This window comes from Danio rerio, chromosome 4 (genome assembly GCF_052040795.2).
Source record: "Danio rerio strain M-AB ecotype USA chromosome 4, GRCz13ab, whole genome shotgun sequence".
Lineage (NCBI taxonomy): Eukaryota > Metazoa > Chordata > Actinopteri > Cypriniformes > Danionidae > Danio > Danio rerio.
The window spans coordinates 18,860,647-18,874,590 of NC_141024.2; the positions used below are offsets into that span (position 1 = coordinate 18,860,647).

The following is a 13,944-nucleotide window of genomic DNA, read 5'->3' on the forward strand; positions in this document are numbered from 1 at the left end:
AAGAAAAAACATCTATAATTTAGAATAAATGCCTAAAAAGTCTATAATAGTCGATAAACATCAAATAGTAAACTTAAATAAATAAAACTCTTCAACCTCTGGAAAGAAGATTCTTGACGCAAAGTGTTTATAATCCAGGAAAGGTATGGCTCCAACGTTATCAATTAAGTCCGATTTTTCTGTTTGCAAGTCAACAAAGCCTGTCAAAACAAACATAAACAATTAAATATGCCACAGTTGCAAGAGTATGAAGTCCACATCACATAGCTGTCTTACGTTTATAGCCAATGAAAGTTTTTCCACCAACTGAACAATCAGTATGTTGTACACAAACAACAGTGCAATTCTAATGATATCTACTTCTATACACTATGGCCTCATTTCAATTCTTGTCAAGAATTGATTATGCCACAAACTTGACTAAGGCCTATGAGAAATGTAGGTCACAAGTTCCATGGTGCAGTACTTCAATAAGGTGGCAGCTGCCTCTTTCCTTTTGTAGTTTTGTTGTTTAATACACTAAAAACTTTTTATTAATGCCAAAGCAATAGGATGAAAGAGACATATGTTTAAAAGAGCCCTTGGTGCTAAGGGGGATTGCAATATCAAGAAAGACGAGAAAAATCAATACTGCTAACGGATGCTTGTTGCACTTGTGTTACGGCCAGCTCACACTGTGCAATTTTTTTCATCCTGAACGATTGTAGCATGTCAGACTGCACAAACATGGCTCCCATGTCACACTGTAAGATCTAAGGTGTCATAAAGTCAGATTGAACGACAATGAAGATGCGCCAAACATGAAAGAAAACGCCTCCGGAGTTTGACATCATCCACCGTGACACTTTCTCTCGCGTTCTGAAATGACTGAAATGTAAATCTGTAGCGCCAATTTTGCACACAGCGAGTCACAATAATTAAACCAGGAGGAAAAAAACTGTTTTGACATTTCCAGCGGTCATTTAAATTCTAATCAAATCAAATTTGCTGCTCCTATTCTCTTTTTGGATTGATGCACATTGCAGCTGTTGTCACACTTCAGTAAAATGTCTGAAATCTTTTTTACACTGCTAGAACTTCATCTGAGAAAAAATCTGATCTTAACGGGCACTAAGCGGCTGTCACTGAACATGTCAAACCAACGATCAAAGATCACAGATTTTAGCCTAGGACTTCTTTTAGGATTTTCCAAATTTGTCTCAGATGACAAAACAAAGGAGTAGTCTAAATGCTCAAAAGGGGGAATTTCATTCAAGCTCATTTCCGCCACAATGAGGAACAATTATCCCACAGGACGGAGCAGTGTACTGCTGAGTACTTGTTGGGTGAGCCATCTTACAATCATATTGTACAATTCAGTACAATTATATTGCATTGCATTTGAGGGCATCTAAATTTGTTTAGGACCAAGTAGCAGTATGTTTGGAAAGACTACAGTTTTGTTTTTTTTCTCTCAAAACTCGATAGGAAGAAAAAAAGAGCATGAAATGTTGAAGGGGATCAAAATGCTAGAGAGAAAAGTTTGGAAGAGAATAAAACCAGCTGTTGTCCACAGTTGCTCATTTTAGTGTAGCTGTTATGACTTGCTAGGATAGACAGATGAGTTTGCCGTGTCAGCTGGATCACAGAGGGATGATTGTCATCTACCAGGAGACAGAGTAGTCGCAATCATTCACTGGATGCCAAAGCCTGCAGCTATACACTGCCACAAGTAAGAGCTTGAAGGACTATTGGGGTTACTGCTGGATGCCCAAATTTGGGGGATACCTGACATTTGGTCTCCAATCACCAAGGGAAGATAAGATAGGAGATTCAATAAGGAATATTTTTTTCCTTTCCCTCTCTTTCCTTTTTCCTATGAGTTTCCTTTTTCTCACTCTCCTAGCTTTTACATTTTCTCTAGTTGATAGTGTTGTAAGGCTGAACATTATCAAAAGTATTTGTTTTTATTGCAAACCATATCTTTCTAACCAAAAGAGACTATTCAAATTTCAAAACAAAAAAAAAGTGCTGATAAAGATCATGGCCATGGCATGATAGGCCTTAAGCTAAGAAATCCTTTAGTTTGAAGGTTAAGGCTATAGTTAGCAAAACTCAACTTACAAGGCTCAACTAAAGGAATTTAAGGCTGGCATTAAGTATTCCCCTCTTAATGATCTAAGTGTTCCCTTAACCGTTGCTACAAAGTCCTTAGTAACCATTTCCTCTTAACAAATTTAAGGGACCAAAACAGCTCCCTTAAATGAGCAAATTGCATTCAAAATGCAAGCATCAAAACCCAACGTCAGGCTGACGTCAATGTCCAACCTAAAATCAACCAATTAGCAACGTCTAATCATGTTACAACTTGAGGTTGTGTGGACATCACCACTATGGTCACTTTCCTACACAACATAAAATCAACCAAATATCAATGTAATTTGATGTTGTTAACAAATGTAAACATAAGGTTGTCCTCAGACTCTGGCTAGACATTGACGTCATGATCTAAATCTAACCTAATATTAATGTCTTACAATGTTGTGTGCCTGCTGGGTAATATACAGAATGTGTCAATAGCAAGTCTGCGCAGGAGTGCATCTATATGAAATTGCAGTTTCAGTGCAGCTTCAAAAACCTGGCCGAGTTTTATAGGTCCTCCATACATAATGTCCAGATCGAAACGAAAAGGGAAAGTGTCAACACACTTAACAGAGGCTGATAACATTTCTTTACTGAACCACTGTAGTAGACAACACCTTACAAATGTCAGTGTTGTTTGAGTAGAGTAAAAATGGTTGAGGGAAGTTGGATGATGTGGGAATGCTGGATAATGAGAGACACCTGTGCAACACGCCTGTCTCGAGTCCCACAGAAGACTTCCAAAAAGACAAAGAGCAGCAACAATAGTAGAGGACTCTTTATGTTTATTAAAGTTTGTTTAAGCTGAGCAGGCCTCTTTTCTTCCCACACTATGAACAGTGCAACATTGAAGGCAAAACCCGAGAGGAAAAAAAGAGGTCTTTCTTGCTGCTGAAAACAGCTGCTCCCTACAGCTGCTCGGTGCAGTGGTGCAGGAGTGACCTGCCAGAGGACCTATCAATTTGTTGAGTAATGGTGGGGTGACTGTCAACAACCACCCCTTTCACACAGTAATACCAATAAATATTTCTATATTAAATTCTATAACAGCTTTACTGGTAAATTCAAAAACACTGCTGTTCATGCATGCAAGGGCATTACAAATGTGATCAAGAAAAGCACCACTCACACATCCATTTTAAATCACTGGACAATTCTGGCATCATTAAAGAAATAACTTCTCAATTCTCAATGGCTGCTCTTGTTTTTTGTTAAACACAATGAGAGTCTGTCTTTTTGTTGATGGTTTCATTTTTGGTTACAACTTTTTCATTCATGCAATTCATCCATTGCATGCCTGCCTGCCTGCCTGCCGTTCGTTCGTTCATTTGTTTGTTCGTTCGTTCGTTTGTTCATTCATTCATTCATTTTCTTTTTGGCTTAGTCAAATTATTAAACCGTTTTTGAACCAAGCTACTCGATCCCTTCGGTTCTCTAATCAGGATCTGTTGTGTATCAACAGATCAAGATTTAAATGTAGAGGAGATTGAGCTTATTGTATTGAGACCCCCAGGCTTTGGAAAGCCTTACCACTGCCAATAAGACAAGCACCTTTAATCATCATCTTTGAGTCTAAATTTAAGACTTTTTAGTTCTCAAGGGCATTTTGGCTGTTAGGAGGTGTAACTGTTCTTCTTAACCTGTTTGTTGATAATTGTTTCCTTTCTGTTTACTTGTTGGAAAGCACATTGCTCTTAGAAAGTTGATCAAATTGTGATATGTGAATAAAATTGTTATTGTGATAGTATTGTGAACAACGCAGATGAAGACATGTAGACAGAACACTTTTGCATATCAAAAGGTATGTCTGAGTATGAATCCGACTCATGCATTCTGTACTTTTATGTGCTCATACCGGCAATTTACACACAGCTGAATTCTGACAATTTACAGGTAATGTAATTTGCCCAAACTTTGACCAGTCTCCATTCACCAAGGCTAGACAAGTCTGAGGAGATTCACCAAGGAGCATCGAGTACCATCACACACAACACAACTCTATGATATTCTCGACCCCTGGGGCTCAGTGGTTAGCACTGTCACCTCACAGCAAGAAAGTCACTCATTCGAGTCCCAGCTGGGTCAGTAGGCATTTCGGTGTGGAGTTTGCATGTTCTGTCCATGTTGGCGTGGGTTTCCTCCAGCTGCTCCGGTTTCCCCCCAGTCCACATGCACTATAGGTGAATTGAATAAACTAAATTGGCCATAATGTTTGTGTGTGTGTGTGAATGAGAATGTATGGATGTTTCCCAGTACTGTGTTGCAGTTGGAATCCGCTCCGTAAAACATATGCTGGATAAGTAGGCAGTTCATTCTGCTGTGGTGACCCCTGATGAATAAAGGGACTAAGCCCAAGGAAGATGATTGAATGAATTCTCGACCCCATTGTTACTTGTTAGACAATCTTTCAATGTAAATCTTTGACAAACTTTTTGAGAAATACAAATAGTGATGGCTACCTGTGCAAATACCACACTATTAAGACCAGTTTTAAAGATGACTGACCTTGCCTTATGTCCCTTCTGATGTTGCTTTCCATCAGTTCCAGTTGATCGTTCATTTTCTTACTCATTTGTTTCTGGCTCTTTCGATGAACAATGACTCCAACTTCATGGATGAGCACAAACACACAGTATTAATCCATGTGGGACTAATGTTAAAATATGCAACATAAATCTGAAATCCACTTACCAACAGCACCCAGAATAATGATCACAATCAACACGACAAGGATGGAAAAATACTTCATACCACTTGGAGACTCAAAGGTTTGTTTAACATAAAAATGACCAATGCTTATCTGAAAAATATCACATGAAAAGAGAATGTTTTATTTAAAATATGCAATTATTACTGATCAATTATTTAATTAATTAAAAATTATTTTGCATAGAGAAATCTTTACACTCACATTGAGTGAATCCAATGCTCCTGGACCTGCTTTAATCTTACAGATAACAGCATTGGATTCAATCCTCTCCACAACACACTGATACCCTTTATCTCCATGTAAACCCGCCACCTTCACCTCACTTATATTTAAATTCAACTTATCTGCCTTTTTCTGAGAAAGAGAGAATGTGGGAATGTGTAAAGGTTAAGAGATTCACATGGTGACGTGCAGAAAAACTCACTGCTCATATGAGTAATGTTTACAGAGAGATTTTATTACTATACATTGATATTGTATGAAACTCACCTGAATGTTCACCTGTAGATCATTAGCCACCTGTAATGTAGTGAATCCAGTGAATACTGGATCAGGCTCATAGGAGAAATCATGATCACAGGCTTCAGTGGAGTTTCCAACCATCAGTGACAAGGTAAAGTGATCACTGCCTTCAATACGATGAGAATAAAACCACATATCCTGAAATAGACAATACACATATCCTGAGAGATAATAAAATGTGACATTTGACAATTAATAGAAAGATAAGCATATCTTAAAGTAAGAATATCTTAACACTTCAACAGATAAGCTGAACATTTTCATGATATGGGTGGTAACTGGCAATCAACTAGTTCCTTTATCTAAAAAAAAAAACAACTAATCACTCAAATAACACTGTTTTCAAATATTCTAGTCATCAAAACTGTTTGGAGATCAGTGAGATGCTAAAGTAAAGGAACTTTTTAAAGTAATTCCATTTAACGATTCTTTTAAAATTAACGGCCACAGCCATGTCACCCTGCAGCCCAAGACCGGTTACTCACTGAAGCTAAGCAGGGCTGAGCCTGGTCAGTACCTGGATGGGAGACCACTAGGGAACACTAGGTTGCTGTTGGAAGTGGTGTTAGTGAGGCCAGCAGGGGGCGCTCAACCTGTGGTCTGTGTGAGTCCTAATGCCCCAGTAAAAGTGAAGGGGACACTATACTGTTAGCGGGCGCCGTCTTTCGGATGAGACGTTAAACCGAGGTCCTGACTCTCTGTGGTCATTAAAAATCCCAAGGCACTTCTCGTGAAAGAGCAGGGGTGTAACCCCGGTGTCCTATCCAAAGTCCCTCTATCGGCCCTTACGATCATGGCCTCCCAATCATCCCCTCTCCACCGAATTGGCTCTATCACTGTCCCTCCACTCCACCAATAGCTGGTGTGTGTGGTGAGCGCACTGGCGCCGTTGTCCTGTGGCAGCCGTCGCATCATCCAAGTGGATGCCGCACTCTGGTGGTGGTGTGGAGAGACCCCCCCTCATGATTGTAAAGCGCTTTGGGTGTATGGCCATACACAATAAATGCGCTATATAAATACACATTACATTTTACATTTACATTACATAATGATAAACTGTGCCAAATGACACTGCATATACTACATGCGTGAGCTGCTTTAGCAGACTTTGTTTGTCAGATGAAGTGCTGTGTGTTCCTATAGAAGAAATAAACTCATGTCTTACCCTTGAGCTTGCATCATACTGGCTTTTCAGGAATATATTAGAAGGTTGAACAATAACTGACTCCACATATTCCATATTGGTCCCCTGAACATGAATCTTCCTTCCACCGCTGAATGAAGAGATATTACAAAGAACTTCTGTCAATGATATATATATATATATATATATATATATATATATATAAAATTATCAAAGACTAGCACTCACATTTTTAATACTTCCCACCTCCCAGTTTTTATGTATGTGGGTCTAGCACAGGGGTTTTCAAACTGTGGGTCTCGACCCACTAGTGGGTCGCACAGTGAACAAAGGTGGGTCGTGCAACGTCACATAGCTGCAGCTATATTTACATTGCGGTAAATCAAAACCAGTACGATTGACAGCAATAACTCAAAAACCTCTTACCCAAAAAAAATCTAAAGTGTGTTTTTTATAAAAAGACAAATCTTGTTATGTTTCACAGTTGTCTTTTTCTTTTTTTTTCGCTCGACATTACCAGCACTGCTCTGTTTGAGCCCTCACGCTGAGCGGAGCTCTCAGTAAGGGACTGTCGTATAACAGCTTTTTTTTCTGGGTTTTTTTGCTCTGTCCTGCGTGTTTTATTTTAAACACTACTCATTTTCTCTTAAATGAGCACAAACAGTTACTAAAGTAGTCGAATGCTTCATTGTAGATCTGTGCATTCTTACATTAACACCTCTGTTATCAAACAAAACACAATGAGAGATTCACTATAGCTGCTCTTCACTAAATAACTATAGTAACTTTAATCAATATGCAAATAAAATTAAAAGTGAAATAGATTTTATAGCTTTATTTCATTTCTGTATAGGCCATTGATTTTAATAGGCTAAACCTTTTATTTTATTGTCAATATTTTCTAATGTTTGCTATGTATTCTATCATTTGAAGCTATTTGTTGTCCCATATTTTTTAGATCCCAACGTTGACAGATTGCTAATCAATAAATAGCTATAGTGCTATCTGTTAGTTTTAATGTCAGCTAATGTTATGGATGGGCATAGATGTTATGGAAAATCGTAATAGTAATGTAACTACCCCCATCATTCCTTCCTCCAGCAAATGTGTAAATATTAGATCTATTCAGCAATAACGTTAATTGCATTGGCATATTTATCTGACGTTTTCCCAGCTTCTAGTAGTCGATCAAAAAGCTATTTAGTTTCTTATGACTATACACTAGCAGTGGAATTTACTGCAATGTGACGGGGCTTGATCAAAGGTTGATCATATTCTTCTAAAAAAAGAAGAGTATCTTTTTCAACAAAAAATGATCAGTTACAGCCAGCATCCCACAAAAAGCACTTCAAGCCTCATTTTGTGCATATCAAATTGCAAAATCCAAGAAGCCGTACACCATATATTTTTGACTGCTTTGAATGAATACATTTTTTTACCCATTTTTCCATATTAAAATATTATGAAGGGTCTTGAGATTGAAGTACTTGCCTAGGTGGGTCCAGGAATAAAAAAGTTTGGGAATCCCTGGTCTAGCATATGCAAACCCATAGAGACATGGAAGTTAAACTGTTAAAAGTTACAAACTAGCTTTCATAGAGCAGGTTGCTTGGAGAAAATGACCAATGACTTTTACTTCTGCTTTCATTCTGTGCTGTCTTGCATATATGTGTAGACCATTAATTTACAAATCTGACATTTTCTATATAAACATCATTCTTGTAAATTTGTTGATTAAAATGGACTGTATGCTATTAGATCCCCCAATTTAAATATATGTAATGTTAAGGCACAGATGTGACGTAGAAGGTGATCGAAGAAATGGTCTTACCTTCTCCAGCTGTTTCTAGGCTGTACTCCTGTGCATCTGGGCTGGGAACTGTAAGTGATGATGCTGTTGCCATGACAGCGGTTGTCAGGAGTAACAACACACATTTTCACTGTTCCTTTAGATTCACTGGGAGGAATGTTGAACACTAAAGTGTCACTGGAGGGATCAAACACTGGAGATCTGGAGGAAAACATTCATGCACATTTATAAGGTCTGAGTCTACACAGATTCATTTTCAGTACATCACTGAACACAGACACACAGTCTCACTCTTTAGCAATACAGCCCAGATCCCCCTGAATACGGATTTTGGTGACAGAGTCCAGGTTCCTTCCTCTTAGTAAAACATTGTTTCTGCCATTAAAAGAAACTTTGTGGGGCTCTAAAGAGAGAATCTCTGGCTCCTACAAAACACAATAGCATGTAGTTCTTGTAAATATTTTAGAAAATTAAATACACATACATACATAAGCATTTATAATGATGATCGTGACAAATCATTTGCTAATAATATTAAAAGCAATTGCTTTATATTAGAAAATTGTTCTTAAAAGTGTAACAAATGTCAAATTCTCATAAAGTTACCTTAATTTTTAAAACATACTAAAAAAATAGCATTCTTATTAAGTGAAGCTGGCCTTAAATATTCATAATGAAACTTACTTTGTACTCAGAGAGTAGATCCTTACATGCATCCTAAAAAGTAGAAAAAAAGAGTCTGTTCATTTACTTTCCAAGTTTTCTTTAGTTAGTGCAATGAAATTTCTGTATCAATAGTGGTTTTACTGCTAACAGATTTAATTCCAATCTAGTTCCCAATCTGCACTGTTACGACCCCCTCATTTGAGTCGCAACATAAAAGAGTTCGGACAACAAAAGAATGTATATGCAACTTATTTATTATACATAAAACTAAATAGAACAACAAATCAACAAACAAACGTCTAGGGGAAAAATAAAGAAAATAACTACTTTAACTACACAAATAAATAATGCTAAACAAAACCATAAGGTTGCAGAAATGAAGAGATGATCTTAACACGAAGACGGCCCGTAGCCACACCGTCCTCCAGAAGCTAGCACTCAAAACCCTTTTATATGGTTTGAGCCAATTGGTGACAACCAGGCACCCAATCAGGATCTGCCACATCCATACTGAAGTCCTGGGGTCGTCACAGCACAAAATAAAGCATTGGATTGAATGAAACGCATTGCCTAACCTGAATGTTTAACTGTGGTTCCCTTCCTTGTGTCCAACCACAGCGCTTAGATGAAGAAGACCAGTGACATCCAGATGAGATACACTGCACACACCTGTGAAAATGCACACAACAAGTGTTAATACATAAATATACACAAATCTCTGTTAATATTAAGCAGTACATTTCATTTTCTTACTGTGTATAAGAAACATTTGGTGAATTATCTGTGATACTGGAGCAGTTTGTCAGAATCAGCATCTTTGTGATCTTCTGATCCTCAACAGTAACAGTAGCAGACACTTTATATAAATAAAAACAGATTTTTTAAGTAGGTTCATGATTACAAAAATAATAACTTGACAACATAAATGCTCACTATAATATCATATATACAGATTATTTGATGTAGCACTGACCTCCAGTATTTGGTAGCTGATTAGAAAAAGTACAGGAGCAATTTGGAAAAACTGCAGTCAGATCAGACCCGTTACAAAGGTTCACACTTCCACTGCTGAAGACACATGAGAAGGCAGGATTTCCTGTACTCTCCAGACTCAAAGCAAGATGGAGAGTAATCTGAGGAGGAAAGGGCAATATATGAATAAATTTAAAAAAAGTAAATGTTTTCTATCTGATAATAAGCAAAGATAATAATGTCAACCTGTGTAGAAGGTTTCTGTGCCACTTGAAATGAAAGCAGCTCTGTCTGAAGAGAGTCTTTTGGAATGGACACCCATGAGGAATTTGAGCATTCATCATGTGTGGAACATCTAGATAAAAACAGCAACAGCACTTACAGAAACTTTCACACGCACCATATCATGTCTACTGTATATTGGTGATAAATGACAAGATATAAACTGCTGAAAAAAAGGGAACACTTTATGTACAACACAATGTAACTCAAGTATTCCCTTTATTTTTTTCCAGCAGTATATAAGTGCAAATGCATCCTAGAGCAGATAAAATGTGTTACAGACTGGCTGACTGACCTCTGTGTGTTCACACACCAACCACAGAGAGGATCAAGAGCCGATCTGCAGTCCTTTAGAGTGTTGTATTTAGCACAGCGAACCACAGACACTCTTCTTATCTACAATAAAAAAAATTACCAAATTTAATTAGGAATGATGTTTCAAGCACAACAGCAAGGAATTTAGTCTTGTACTACAAAGCTTAACTCAGTAGATAATTTTTCTGCAACTTTTGTGTATACAAAATTTATGTCACCTGTTTCCTCAGAGCGATGTAGATGTATTTGGAATCTACAGGGTCAAAGTGCATTCTGGGAAACACTGCTCGTTCATCATCTGATTTATACAGCACTGTTGGACAGCTTGGTGTGTAATTCTCATCCAAGACCAGCTGCAGAAAACAAACACAGTAAACGCAATAAATTGTTCTTTAATAATAGATTTTGTACATTCAATGCAGAGCTACAGTTAGTTATAGGCCTAAATAATAAGCAGGAATTTCGACATCTCACTGAGGCTGGTGAGAAAATAATAACGATAGAGAGGTGAAGCAGACCTTTATCAGTTGACCATCACTGTTTCCCATGAACAGCACAATCCAGGATCCATTTCTAACTGCAGCTACTGATGACATTGAGCTGGACTTGAACACCACAGAGAGCGGCTGAAGATCACTCTGAAACACAAATCAGCCAACTAATCATAGAATGTAATTAATCTTAGCTAAATGAATTTCAGGGTGACAGTTGGTAGTGATGTCGCCTCACAGCAAGAAGGTCGCTGGTTTAAGCCACGACAGGGTCAGTTGGCATTTCTGTGTGTGGAGTTTGCATGTTCTCCCCATGTTCACGTGGGTTTCCACCGAGTGCTCCGATTACCCCCACAAGTCCAAAAACATAGCCTACACTATAGATGAACTGGGTGGGCTAAACTGTCTGTAGTGTGTAAATGAGAGTGTATGGGTGTTTCCCAGTGATAGGTTGCAGCTGCAAAAGCATCAGCTGTGTAAAACATGTGCTGGATAAGTTGGCGGTTCATTTTGCTTTGGCGACCCCAGATTAATAAATTGACAAAGCCGAAAAGAAAATAAATAAATTAATGGATGCATTTCACACACTACAAACCAACTCAATAATTTTAAAAATGCAGTTATCTTGATAGTAGCTAAATTTTTGTTTTATACTATGTAAATGCGTGAAATGTGCATACAAATGATTTGAAAACATTGTTTGACTGCTTCCAACCTCAGAACCGCATGTCTATTCTGTAGAAGAATATTAGTTCTAAACATTAGTTCTAATAAGAAAAATATTAGTTTTATTCTAGGTAAAAGTATGTAAAATGGACATACAAATAATTTAAAAAGCATTGTTTATGCTGATTGTTTCCAACCTCAGAACTGCATGTCTTTTCTCCCTGAGTGCAGAACTCTTTGACTCTGCCTTGAATGCGGCTGATGTCGTAGAGAGCCAGCGCGGTGTTCTCCGGGTCCTGCTGATCCTGTGCACTGAACACTCCTGCCCAAATAACAGTCTTCTCTGAGGGAATAACAGCGGAGGAGACCAGCACTGGACGAGCTTTATCACTGCAGCACTTTATCACTGCAGACTTAAGAGATCTAAAGATTTCACTCTTTTTACTTTTAGAGCCGTCCATCCTCAGAACATGAACTTTCCACTCAGAGTCAGTCTTTGTGTTGAGAAATAAGTACAAATCTAAAGATGAAGCTCTCTGAAATCCATCCACAAACTCCACATCTCTTGCAGTGGTCTGAATGGCAGGATCTGATCCTTCCTCAGAATAAGAGAATATACCACCAAATTGAGTCTGTACAGTGTTTCGCAATGTAACAACGGGACTTTGAGATGTTGATTGGTCGAGCTTTTTCCCAACCAAAAGGTATCTACTGCTGCTTGTACTCGCAATAAACGCTATAGATTTCTCAGTCTCTTTCGGTCCCATAAATAATTTACTTTCAAAGTAAATACTGTTTGTAATGTCATTTATATCAAGAACTTCGCAGTATCCATGTTCATAAGTCCCACATGTTATCAGGGTGCCGTTGTTGTCAAAAGGCACCAGAATGTTGATTGGATGAGTGCTGTTATTGATGTCCTTCTTCTTCTTCTCTTCAGAAAGATCGTGTCTCATCTGATACAGCCGATTCTCAGTAAGAACAAACAACTTACTGGTACCAACTACAAAGTCCTTGATATCTTCTCCAAAATCCACCACATCATCGCAAATGCAGTATTTTAAAAATACAATAACTCCAAGCAAGTATCCTCTCATCTTGCATATCTGAAGAGCAGCTGAAGTTTGCTGAACTGCTCTCAGATACGCTGCTGTTGCTGCTGCTGAAGTAAATGGAAGTGAAAGCAGCGGCTGATGATGCCAGAGAAACTTCCGCGCAACACGCCAACAAATCTGCCCTGATTGCGAGATGTAGATGTGTTGTACGTTTTAACATAGCTATGAATCATTTTTAATGATTAAGCACAAAAGAAAATGCGTGATAAAAACAAAGCTTGACTTTTTCATTGACTGCACACTTTATATTCAATAATTTTTTTTTTTTTTTTTGCGTAGTTTAGCAGTTTTTAGGTTTAATGCTGCACCCTTGTGGTATGAAACAGCTTCATATTGAGATTAGATTGTCATTTGGACAAAATTAACCATTTGTAACGAGCTCTGGTCAATTTCAGCATCTACACATTAAACTTTCAGATGGCAGTTTCTTGAAGTGAGCATATTATAATGATAAGCTCAATGTAATAATGGAATCAATCACTTGTATTAATAGACACTGTACAGAGTGCTGATAGGCTGAGGTTTGTCACCATCTACAGGCAAAATAACAGTACATAAATGGGCAGTGCAAACCATATCAATAGGCTGTTTAACATAGCTATTGGGGGAAAAAAAAGTTTTAACTTGCCTACCCTCAAACCTTTCTTTTCAAATAGGATATTGCAGAATATTTTCAACAGAAACCTTGGTTCTTGGTTATTCACAAAAATAAAAGTCAATGGTTACCAGCAGTTTAAGACTTTAAAAAAAGCTCTTGATTGTACGTTGATGTTTTATAAAGTAAAATGGCCTGTCTGAACATTATTAACCATGTTATTACTTTATTACAAGCCAAACATATACTCCTGAGTGTGTTCACAATAGTTTGGAGCATGTGTGCTATCTTATTTGAGAAATGTTCAGTCAACACAATTGAACACTGGTGAGTGAAATGCACAAACTAATAATAAACAAGATGTTTCTTATGCATATTTAAATTCAGCAACTGATGGCAAGCACACAGTGGACAAGATCATAAAGCTGGTGTTGTTTTCACAGCCTGACAAAATATTTTTTATGAAAGTTTATGCAAAACTATTGAAATTGCACTGAAACTGCTTCTTGTCATTTAACTTAAAATAAGCTTATTC

General features: G+C 37.7%; 1 protein-coding gene across 4 annotated transcripts in view; it reads right to left on the reverse strand.

The window, feature by feature from the left end:
• Positions 1 to 12,878, reverse strand: part of plxnc1 (plexin C1) — a 34,987-nt gene extending 22,109 nt beyond the window's left edge. For 2 of the 4 annotated variants that reach the window (XM_087248166.1, XM_087248165.1), the window contains exons 1-17: positions 11,897 to 12,878; positions 11,061 to 11,180; positions 10,761 to 10,895; positions 10,523 to 10,623; positions 10,192 to 10,300; positions 9,947 to 10,106; positions 9,727 to 9,829; positions 9,549 to 9,642; positions 8,992 to 9,024; positions 8,599 to 8,732; positions 8,329 to 8,508; positions 6,519 to 6,627; positions 5,321 to 5,491; positions 5,033 to 5,185; positions 4,813 to 4,921; positions 4,627 to 4,728; positions 97 to 200 (exon numbers count right to left, since the gene is read on the reverse strand). In XM_087248166.1, coding sequence (XP_087104292.1) covers positions 97 to 200; positions 4,627 to 4,728; positions 4,813 to 4,921; positions 5,033 to 5,185; positions 5,321 to 5,491; positions 6,519 to 6,627; positions 8,329 to 8,508; positions 8,599 to 8,732; positions 8,992 to 9,024; positions 9,549 to 9,642; positions 9,727 to 9,829; positions 9,947 to 10,106; positions 10,192 to 10,300; positions 10,523 to 10,623; positions 10,761 to 10,895; positions 11,061 to 11,180; positions 11,897 to 12,796 — 2,817 coding nt within the window. In that variant the 5' untranslated portion in view covers positions 12,797 to 12,878. Of the gene's footprint in view, positions 1 to 96; positions 201 to 4,626; positions 4,729 to 4,812; positions 4,922 to 5,032; positions 5,186 to 5,320; positions 5,782 to 6,380; positions 6,628 to 8,328; positions 8,509 to 8,598; positions 8,733 to 8,991; positions 9,025 to 9,548; positions 9,643 to 9,726; positions 9,830 to 9,946; positions 10,107 to 10,191; positions 10,301 to 10,522; positions 10,624 to 10,760; positions 10,896 to 11,060; positions 11,181 to 11,896 lie in introns of those variants that run through there. The other 2 variants (XM_087248167.1, XM_087248168.1) reach the window with 2 other exon arrangements.
• Between the last annotated feature and the right edge of the window lie 1,066 nt (positions 12,879 to 13,944).